Source organism: Bicyclus anynana, chromosome 5 (genome assembly GCF_947172395.1).
Source record: "Bicyclus anynana chromosome 5, ilBicAnyn1.1, whole genome shotgun sequence".
NCBI lineage: Eukaryota > Metazoa > Arthropoda > Insecta > Lepidoptera > Nymphalidae > Bicyclus > Bicyclus anynana.
In genome coordinates this window covers 468384-479881 of record NC_069087.1, presented here as the reverse complement: position 1 = coordinate 479881, position 11498 = coordinate 468384, and the positions used below count along the sequence as shown (strand labels likewise).

General features: G+C 34.8%; 1 protein-coding gene across 1 annotated transcript; it reads right to left on the bottom strand.

Moving 5' to 3' along the window:
- Positions 1-385: 385 nt before the first annotated feature.
- LOC112056240 (selenoprotein M) lies at positions 386-2323 on the bottom strand. Its single transcript, XM_024096630.2, has 2 exons — positions 2108-2323; positions 386-2007 (listed from the first exon to the last, which is right to left on the bottom strand). Exons 1-2 carry the CDS (start codon positions 2198-2200, stop codon positions 1765-1767), a joined length of 336 nt encoding a protein of 111 aa, XP_023952398.1. The 5' UTR covers positions 2201-2323; the 3' UTR covers positions 386-1764.
- Positions 2324-11498: the final 9175 nt, after the last annotated feature.

The following is an 11498-nucleotide window of genomic DNA, read 5'->3' as shown; positions in this document are numbered from 1 at the left end:
ACTCTAATGTTCTCTGCCACATGAATGGCCTTTATCACCTGCAATGTTGCTAACTAACATAAACTTCAAATAAAAGGTAAGAGGGTTCCAAACACATCCAGCTTTATCTGGGACTTTAAAAAATTAATTAATCAACCTATATCTCCATCTACCTCTGTCCATAAAAAAATATAAGTTTCACACTAATTGTCAGTTATGATATATGCATTAACAACAAAATTATTGAGAGTACAGAGTACCTCTACCTTGAACAATTTAAATATTCACATTATGCAAATGAAGTTGGTTGTAAACTTTATTAGTGAGTATGATTTGCAGATCATAATATTTTATGTATTAAATATTTTTCCCTAATCCCTTCAGGGTTGTAACAATACACAATGCATAATTGGAATGTCATTTTAATTTTTTCTTTATACACAAATAACAAAGCATAATATAGAATATTGTTAAATATAATAATTAAAAGTCTAAAAGTGTACAGTCCACAAAAATAGGATATAAACACTTAGTAAGTACTAACTACACTAAAGTCAAAATCAATGTGAAATATTTATCAAAAAACATTAAAAACTAGTAGACCCGGTCAAGCTTTGCTTAGACTTGTGTGCTTATTCCCCATCTCTACCCTTAAAAAAAATCTATTAAAACCATTGTCATACTCCAAGAAATATTCTAAAAAAGAATTAGCCAAATTGGTTCAGCCATGCAAGATTTGAGCTTAGCAACACATTTAGTGATTAATTTTTATATTATAGATGAATATAGAAAAAGCACGTCATTATTCTTCTAATTTCTTATTAATTGCTCTGGTAGTAATTGGCTCTTATTTGAGCCAAAGGATAAGTCTTGCCATCCAGAAGGGCACCAGCTAATTGGGTACCTTGCCCATGGATAAACAATTAGATGGAGTGTATCACACTAATATTATAGAGGCAAAATTTTTGTGTAAGTCTGTATGTTGTTCCTCTTATATGCTGCGGCTACTAAAGCGATTTGACTGAAATTTGGAGTGGAAATAAATTTTACTCTGGATTAACACATAGGCTACTTTTCATCCCAGAAAATTTATGGTTCCCACAGGATTTGTGAAAAACTGAATTCCACACGGACAAAGTCACAGGTGTCCACTAGTTTCTTATAAATAATTTGTTTGTTGATAAACATTTCACATCAGGTTTATTTTTGGTGTTGTTTATTGCATTTGTCAACAATATCCAAATACTTATGTATTCATACAAGGACTACACTAAAATTAATACTAAATAGTGCTGCAATTGACTGAATCACTTGATATCATATCTTGTACTAGGAATTACTTTACACAAGACAAGTGTCTATATTATAGAAAGTAGGGAAGCTTAACTAAATAGTGTCCTTAGTTTTAACATTTATCTTCACTATTTAAGGTTATTTTCTTAGTGGAGTAAGGCATCATGTTTTTGGTCTTAAATGACTCATTTTGGAGTGGAGTCAACATAATTTTGATCATGAGCAGACAATTAAATAATGACATTGAAAAAAAATAACAAAGAATATTTTAGAACATAAGTAGTGAAAACGCTGAGCAGTAGTATTTATAACGTTACAAATAATAGAAAATGAAAAATCCATTTTCCAAATTCCAATACAAGTTAATATTGAGTCCTTTAAGCACTTACTCTGAGTACTATTGTACCAACAAGTACTTTTGTGCCTTCGTTTTAATCAAACAACAAGCATTAGTTGCCACAATCCATGTATTGAAATAAATGCATTACTTTATCAAAATTCTTCCTTCTTAGTTTTTTTGTTGAAACCTGCTTCTAGCAACAGTTCATTACATTCCTGACGACTCAGGTCAGAAAGCCCGATGCGCTCCAGTTCTTGGTCACTGTTTCCTAAGAATATGAGCTCCGGCTTAGCGCCGCTGATAAACTTGACATCTAACTTGTCGTAAAAGGGGGCGTCGTCCATCACGAAACTTTTTACTTCAGGGAGGCGGTTGAGTGAACAACCTCTGCAAGTCTGCAACGATATGAACACTTGGTTTTATGGTATGAATGCTAAAAGATTACCTGAAATTCTTTATAATGTACAAAATATTAAAATTATTCAAATAAATAACCTCTATTTTAGCAGAAACTATATCTGATTTCTCGTACGCAGTAGCCGCTGTCACCACACAGATTGTTATAAAACATAATATTAGTTTAGACATTTTAAAAGAAAATAGCCTCGTATTTCGCAATTATATGTACTTTTGTAATTTTGTTTAAACAATTTCAATAAATTAGATGAAAGTAAAACTTGACATTTGTTTGTTTGACAAATGAAATTATGAAATGAAATGAAATGCAGTGTTACAAACTCTCCAAAATATTTATCCCTAAAGTTGGTGTCAAAAACCCCTAAAATCGCCTTAATTATTGAGTTGTCCCCCTAAAAAATATAAATTCATAATAATTTAGAAACAATATGCTGTCATATGTTTCAAAAGTCTATATTTAATACAGACAAAATACGTCTTTATCAGAAGATTCAGATTTTTTGAAATCATACATGTTGACAATGAACAAATTTACCAATTTTTTTTATTCGATGAAAATTCCCTCCAATTGCCTCAGAGTGGTTGTAGAATAACGTATTATATGTCGTTATAAGTCGCTGGGCCAAGAAAGAAATATTAAAATTATCATCAATTTAAAAATATTAAAGATTCAAAAAATCCCTGAAAATACCCCTAGAAATTTCAGACCCCTAAAAAAATCCCATTTTACTTATTTGCCCCCTAAATCTGGGGGGAAAACCCCTAAGTTGGGAACCCTGATGAAATGAAATGAACACCAAGGAACATGGGGCCTAATTGTCTAACGCAAACGATTGAATTTGACAGTTGAAATCGTACGTTTTTACTTGTCAAACGGCTATTTCGGATTGTGTAAGCCAATGGAAAGCCATCGGTTGGGCATAGTTAGTTCATTACGATTAGATCGTTATTTTTATACGAAGAGTGAATGATTTGTTAAGATTTGACAGTTATTTGCGATTGTCTTCAAATTGTGTAAAGTTTTATGTTCATGGCTTATGTCAAAAACTTACGATGGGTCTTGAGTCACCTTTGATCGTAAAACGGACAAATTGTGGATGTCCAAAATTCCAAAATAATAATTTATATTTTATTAAATGTCTAAAATTAATATTTTTTTCCATTCTAAATCTCTTAATTCAGTCTCCCCGTCCACAGTTAGCAATTAGCATTTTTAGGACGAAACTTTGCGAAGTGTTTTGTTTGTAAACAATGAACTCTGTTAAAAAGAGTAATAAATAATATATTCTTTGCAATGAACCTATAAAGTCAAAACAATGAAGTTAATCGAGTGCTATTAATCGATTTATATAGGATGCTGAGACTTGGACTCTGAGAGAATGTGAGAAAAAGAATATACACGCTCTAGAAATGTGTTGAAGAAGAATGCTTGCATATCAAACAGCATCTTTCTTCCAGCATCCAATGTCTTCTTACACACACTTTCTTTGGACGTACCCGAGAAAGAGACGATAAGTCCATAGAGCGACATAAACTCAATCTCAATACCTACGATATTTAATACCATACCATGTTTTAGATTTCTGCGACATCTTGCATGTTGTTGTATCCAATGTGTTGGGATCTGTGTTCCAGGGCTTATGTGTGTGTTTTAGTTAAATTTGCTGGTTATTAAGCAAAAAGGAATCGAATTTCATTTTTAAAATTATGATTATGGCGAACGAACTCTTTCGTCATCGTTCATAGGTACATTTACATTTTCCATTGGTGCATGCCCACCCTAGAAATCCTAGGATTCTGAGCTACTGAATAGGAATAGGTAATAATAGTAGATAAGCCAATGGGTGGGAGTAGAATAGGATAGGAATAGGGAATGAGTCAAAGCGAAGCTTGTCTGTCTGCTATATTATCTTAGTACACAAACTACACTTACATTGAGACTAAATGTTGATGTGTGTATTTTATAATATGCTCAATATTAACAATTTTGCTTTACAGGATATTTGGAATATGCCCTATAACTGCAGACTCCAATATTGCAAAAAGCACCTGCAATACAGTGGAATAACATATTGGTGTGCTGAAGAAAAGATGGCAAAGGCTTTTAGCTGATAGGACATTGTACTGATGACCCTGTTATCTGGTCAAATCATAAATGTGTGTGTATTATCAAGATATTTGATTTGGTCTTTGATATTTGAAAATAAAAGAATACTTACTTCGCTGAGTTTGTTTTTTGTAGTCTTTTCCAAAACTAAAGCTTTCAGTTTAACATTTTACTATTAATATTTTTTTTACCATTACAATAATTAAATAAATTATTCAAAAAAATACATTTATAATACCTGTGTATGTTCACCCCCCTGCAGTTTCACCCACATAATTCCTGTTCCCGTGGGAAGGAATACATGGCCTATAATACTCAAATGTGGATTTTTATTGGTAAAATAATCTTCAACATTGGTTCAGTAGGTCCAGTGTTTACCCCTACAATCTCACAAACTGTATCTTTTATTACAGTATCTTGACTACTAGTATTCTAAGAATTATGAAATGACACCTTTGAGGGTGAAATAGGGGTTGAAAGTTTATAAAAAAAAGATTTTTTAAGTTTATTTATTATAATAATAATAAATACAGTAAACATAGACTTTCAGTTAGACATTTTTTAAGCCCACACAGCTTAAAAATAAATCAAATATATACTTCTCATCCAAACAGTCGGCCTGTACAGTACTTGCAGACACTGTTTTGATGATTAGTATATTTTCTTAAATCAGAAAAACAAGTCATCATCATGGATCAGTCATCAATCATGGATTCAGCCCTGCCCACTGTACTTGACAACATATTGGCCATACTTAAATGTTAAAGCATGTTTATTTTTAAATATGTTTTACCGTAAATAAATTATTACAGATGCTATCTTTGTAACAGCTAGCAGGATAGGTACAATGAAGTTACACACTAAATAATCAAATTTATTTTATAAATAACAAAAATGAGTAAGAATATAGATGGATGGCTGATATAGAGAGCTCCTGGAATTAGACACACACACACACCACATAATTCTTAAGCTGGCTCAGCTAGTCAGTCTTGTTGTCAAAGCACTCATCTTCATGTCTCCGAGTCAATATCAGTGGTTCATCATAATGGTCTGTTCATAATAATCAATTTAGTCTGAAATTAAAAAAAAAAATTAATATTTCATACTAAAAGTTAGATAGAATCTTTGAGAGGAAAACATTAGCAGTGGTGTCCTGGGTTTGATCCCTGGCTGGGCTGATTGAGGTTTTCTCAATTGGTCTAGGTCTGGCTACCACCTTACTGGCAAAGACCTACCACTAAGCGATTTAGCATTCTGGTACGATGCCATGTAGAAACCAAAAGGGGTGTGGATTGTCTTACTACTCCTAACAAGTTAGCCCGTTACCATCTTAGATTACATCATCGCTTACCATCAGGTGAGATTGTAGTCAAGGGCTAACTTGTAAAGAATAAAAAAAAAACCTGCTCCAATGTGGATTGGTAGTTATGGTGTTAATATACCACTATCAGATGTTAATGATAATTAATGTTCCGAAGGTCCTTTGTTTGATCCCTGGCTGGTCCAATTGAGACATACGGCCAAGCGATTTAGCATTCCGGTGTGATGACGTGTAGCAACTGAAAGGGTTGTGGATTTTCAGTTTAACTTGTAAAGAATAAAAAATAAAATAAAACAGTAACATTTTGCTCTCAGTAGAGGATTTTGAATGGTATATCTAAATGCCTAGATAAACTAACTCTGCGAACCCATTGTAATTATGACACTGTTGTTGGCTGGTGAAGGAATAAAACACCCTAAAGAGCTAGAGAACTGTTCAAATGCTTTAATAATAAGTCTGTTTGTGAAGTCACTCATCACACACTTAGGTAAACCTATGTATATTAGTGCCGATTCATACGAGACTTAGAGATTAACACTAGGATAAAAATAACATGCGGACTTTTCTAAGAGACAGAGGAAATGCCCACCCTCTCCTTTTGTGCAGCCCGGATGTGCTAAATACTTCCCAACAAAGAAATTACTGCTATAACTAGTGCAGGGACATGTAGTAGACAAGCAGCGCGATCACTTATTAATCGGGCATTGTTGATTGATCTTCAGTTGGCTAACTGTAAGTTAACCACTTGTAGTTACGCTAACCACCTTAGCCCTGCTGTTCATTTTTACTAATAGGGTAACACTTAAAACTTAAAAAATAAATAAACGTCATATGTCAGTTGTCAGTGATAATTATAACCTTTGTAATGTAAACTTCACTTTTAATTTTTCACCTTGAGGAATACACGTTTATGTTTAAAGATTTGCACGAGAATTTTATTCTAATTCCAAGTTCCATCATATCTAAACATATTTTGGTCATATTCGAGCCGGATCTGATCCAGCGATTTGATAATTAATTGGAACTAAGGATTTTGCAAGAGGATAAAGGATTCCACGTGATGCTGATGGACCCGGCACCCGCACCCGCACGGTGAAGTTAATCCATGGAACACTAAGATATTCGTTTCTCATACATTAATCACCTTTCAGACACATCAGTTTCCCAGAATGACGGACAAAGAAGAAAAGGAATTGATCAAAAAACGAGCGAGTTACAAGGGACGCCTAACTGCCTTTTCCAACTACCTTAACAGCCTATGTGACTCATTAAACCAGTACCAGAGTAATGAATTGCAATTGCGACTAGGTAAGGTAGAAATTATTTACCAACATTATGATGAAATTCAAACCAAGTTGGAATGTTTAGTAGATGATATGACAATTCAATTAGAAGAAAGAAATGAATTTGAAACGTTGTACTTTTCTTTAATGTCTAAAGCGCAACAGAGACTAAGTGACTATTCAAAACATAATGATAATAATAGTGATCATAATTCTTCTTGTTCTTCTTATACAAAGAAGCGTCACCTGGTTAAGTTTCCAACTATTCCATTACCTAAGTTTAGTGGTAGTCATGAGAATTGGTTGGAATTTCATGATAGCTTTGTTAGCCTTATTCATACTGATGACAGTATAGATAATATTAATAAATTTCATTACTTAAAAGGGTGTTTAGAAGGGACAGCATCACTTCTAATACAATCAGTTCCACTTTCAGCCGACAACTATTCTGTTGCTTGGAGTCTACTTTGCAAACGATTTGACAACAAGCAAATATTAATTCAAAACCATGTTGCGGCCCTGTTTGACATTGAGTCTATTAGTAAAGAGTCATCACATGCATTAAAATTTCTCATTGATCAGGTTACTAAAAACTTAAAGGCTTTGGAGTCATTAGGTCAGCCAGTCGACAACTGGGATACCTTATTAATTTATATGTTGACTCACAAGTTAGATTCAAAGACATTCCGTGAATGGGAGGAATATAAAGGTCGGCTGGATAAGAATCTGCCTATTACATTAGAAATGTTTACTGAATTTATTCTTAATCGTGCAAATTTGTGTCAACAGTTAGAATTGTTGTGTAACCAACATTTGTCTATGAAACAAAGTCATAAAAATAATAAAATTATGAATAGTAATGCCAAAGTTAATAAAAGTATAGTATGTGCTTCACTTTCGTCGAGTGATTCATCCCCAACTGGTTCACCCTCAAAGTTGTGCCCGAAATGTACAGGAAACCACTTGTTATCAAGTTGTCCTCAATTTTTGGATCTAAGTGTGGATCAACGATTAAAGTTATTACCCAGCTATAAAGTCTGTTTTAACTGTTTTTCTCCCACTCATTTTTCAAATCGGTGCCATAAAAAACGCGGTTGTACCTTTTGTCCTGGTAAACATAATTTTTTGATTCATAGAACAGCAAAGCGAGATTCCAACACTCCTGTTGAAACACAATCCCCACATGGTGAGTCAAATACTAGCGTTGCGTTATCAGCTTGCATCCCTTCACATCAACATGATGTACTACTGTCTACTGCTTTAATAAAAGTATATGATGCACATAATCGTGAGCACACTGTGCGTGTTGTATTGGACAGTGGGAGCACATCTTGTCTAATGACAAGTAAGCTATGCAATAAGTTGAATTTACCATGCTTTCAAATAAGTAGATCTGTACTCGGAATTAATAATGCCACTTCACATGTTAGTGAATCGTGCCGAGTACCTATTAAATCATTAATAGATAACTTTAAAAGTTGTGTTCATTGTTTTGTGTTACCGTCGCTTACGGATCAAACTCCTAGTGCTTGTGTTAACATTTTGGAATTAAATATTCCAAGTGAAATTAAATTAGCTGATCCTACGTTTCACACACCGTCTGAAATTGATATGATTATTGGTGCTGATATTTATTGGGACATTTTAGGTTCTCAAAAAATTATTCTTGGTCCAGGTAAGCCGGTGTTGTGGGAAACTAGGTTAGGTTGGATTGTAGCTGGTCCGATCAATAGCAGCTTCATGTCACACCATGTGTTACCTTCAATTAAATGTAATTTTAGTACAACTGTTTCTTCTAAGGCTCATGGATTATGTAATGATGATCTCCAAACGACTTTAATGCGTTTTTGGCAACTAGAAGAGGTTAGCCGTAAGTCATCATTCTCCGAAGAGGAACAGGCGTGTGAGGAACATTTTGTTAAGAATACAACACGATTACCAGATGGTAAATTTTGTGTGAGGTTGCCTTTAAAACAATCTTCTAATGTTTTAGGTGATTCATTGCAGCGAGCAAAACGTTGTCTTTTTTCTCTAGAAAAGAAATTTAATAAGGATACCTTGTATTCCCAACGGTATCGTGAATTTATGTCTGAGTATTTAAAATTAGGTCACATGTCGGAGTGCGATAATCATTTACGAAATTTGGGATATTTTATCCCACACTTTGGGGTCGTGCGCGAAAGTAGCTCAACTACAAAGTTGCGTGTGGTTTATAATGCCAGCAGCGGTTCCAAAGATAAAAATTTATCTCTAAATAATATACTTATGGTCGGCCCTACTATTCAGGATGACTTATTATCTATCCTATTGCGTTTTCGATTTCATAGGTTCATTTTGGCCGGTGATGTTGAAAAGATGTATCGAAACGTCATAGTTCATCCAGATGACCGGCATCTGCAGCAGATTCTCTGGCGTGATGACCCGTCACAACCAGTGAAGTGTTATCAACTCAACACGGTTACATACGGTACGGCTAGTGCTCCCTTTCTTGCAACTAGGTGCTTAAAACAAATAGGCCAAGATTGTAAAAATAAAAAGATGAGCGAGATAATCATTCATGATTTCTACGTGGATGATTTGTTAACCGGTGCAGACACTATCGAGGAGGTTTTAGATATTAAAAATAATGTAAATAGTGAGCTAGCCTCCGCTGGTATGCCACTACGAAAATGGAAATCAAATAACACACTATTAATGTCTGATGAATTAAATCAGTCTTCAGTTGACTTAAACATTGGCTCTTTGGAATGTAATAAAACCTTAGGTTTATACTGGGATAATTTAGTTGATAATTTATTATTTAAAATTACTAGTAATATTCCTACTGAGATTACTAAAAGATCCATACTTTCTGTTATTTCACAAATTTTTGACCCTTTGGGATTACTTGCTCCTTGCATAATAACATTGAAAATTATGTTGCAGAAGCTATGGCTTCATAAGTTGTTATGGGATGAGAAATTGCCACATGATTTATTTAAGGCTTGGGCAGAGATAGCAAAAAGTTTATCTATTCTAAACGATTTGCGTATACCTCGTTGTGTCATTTGTAATGATTTCGAGCACATCGATTTACATATTTTTTCAGACGCTTCTCAACTCGCCTACGGTAGCTGCGTATATGTTAGAAGCACAAACGCTCACGGTGAAATTCTCTCTAGCTTACTGATAGCCAAAAGCAGAGTGAGCCCCCTCAAACCTACCACCATTCCACGACTCGAACTGTGCGGTGCGTTAACCAGCGTGCGATTATACGAAAAGGTGGCGAAATCACTGCGGATTCAAGTACGGTATACATATTTTTGGACAGATTCGACGATAGTGTTAAGCTGGCTTAAGATGTTGCCAATTAAACTGCAACCATTTGTTAGGAATCGTGTCGCAGAAATTCGCGAAATTTCCGGTAATGCTACTTGGCGGTATGTACCGACTGATTCAAATCCAGCTGATCTAATATCGCGTGGTACAAACCCAGACTCAATGGAGGCTTGTACTTTATGGTGGTCTGGCCCAGAATTCTTAAGGCATGATGAAAATCATTGGCCAATGAATCTCGCATGTACTGATGAAAGTTTACTTCCTGAAACCAGAGAAATTATACTGCATGTTGATGCTCAACCCGATGAATGCGTAATTGATATAAGTCGTTTTTCAAACTTGTTCCGCTTAAATCGTGTCGTTGCTTACTGTCTTAGATTTATTAATAAGTGTAAGAAACATAAAATCAGAGAAGGTTTTTTAACTACTAGTGAACTGCAAGACGCTATGAATTTAATCATTAAAATTTCTCAAAAGGAGTCATTTATTGAATATAATTTATTGTTAAACAATAAAAATTTACCGAAGAATAGCCCTTTAAATAAATTAAATGTTTTTATGGATAAAAACCTATTGATGCGCGTGGGTGGTCGCTTAAAGAATTCCAGTTTTTCGTATGATAAAAAATACCCAATCATCTTACAGTCCACACATAATTTTACAAAGGTATTATTTAATTTTGAGCATAAGAGACTAATGCATGCAGGGCCGCAACTTTTGTTGGCATCCATTCGCGAACATTACTGGCCGATAGGCGGTCGTAATTTGGCTAAAGCATGCTACCGAAATTGCATCCGATGCACTCGTATGCGAGGCAAAGTAGGTGCTCCTCTAATGGGTAACCTGCCTTCAAAACGGTTGCAGCCTGGTGGGTTTCCTTTTGAAAACTCCGTAGGTGTCGACTATGCTGGGCCAATTTTGTCTGCTAGTCGTCAAGGTAGAGGATGTAGGTTAGTAAAGGTGTATGTAGTTATTTTCGTTTGTTTTGCCACCAAAGCAGTACATATCGAATTAGTGGGAGACTTAACCAGTAATAATTTTATCGCTGCGCTTAAGAGACAAATTAGTCGCCGCGGAAAAATGAAAACTTTATTTTCTGATAACGGAACGTCCATGGTAGGTGCATTTAATGAAATAAGTAAATTTATAAAAAGCAATTGCAATTCATTGTCTGAGACTGTAGCTAATGAGGGCATCAATTTTCGTTTCATTCCTGCATATGCTCCTCACTTCGGTGGTCTCTGGGAGGCTGGTGTTAAGTCTGTCAAATTTCATTTGCAACGAGTGTTGGGAAATTGTAATCTGACATATGAAGAACTCTACACTGTGTTGGTACAAATCGAATCTATCCTCAACTCGCGCCCGCTTACTCCACTATCTACAGAACCTGATGATCTCATGCCACTGACGCCTGGTCATTTTCTTATTGGTCGACCA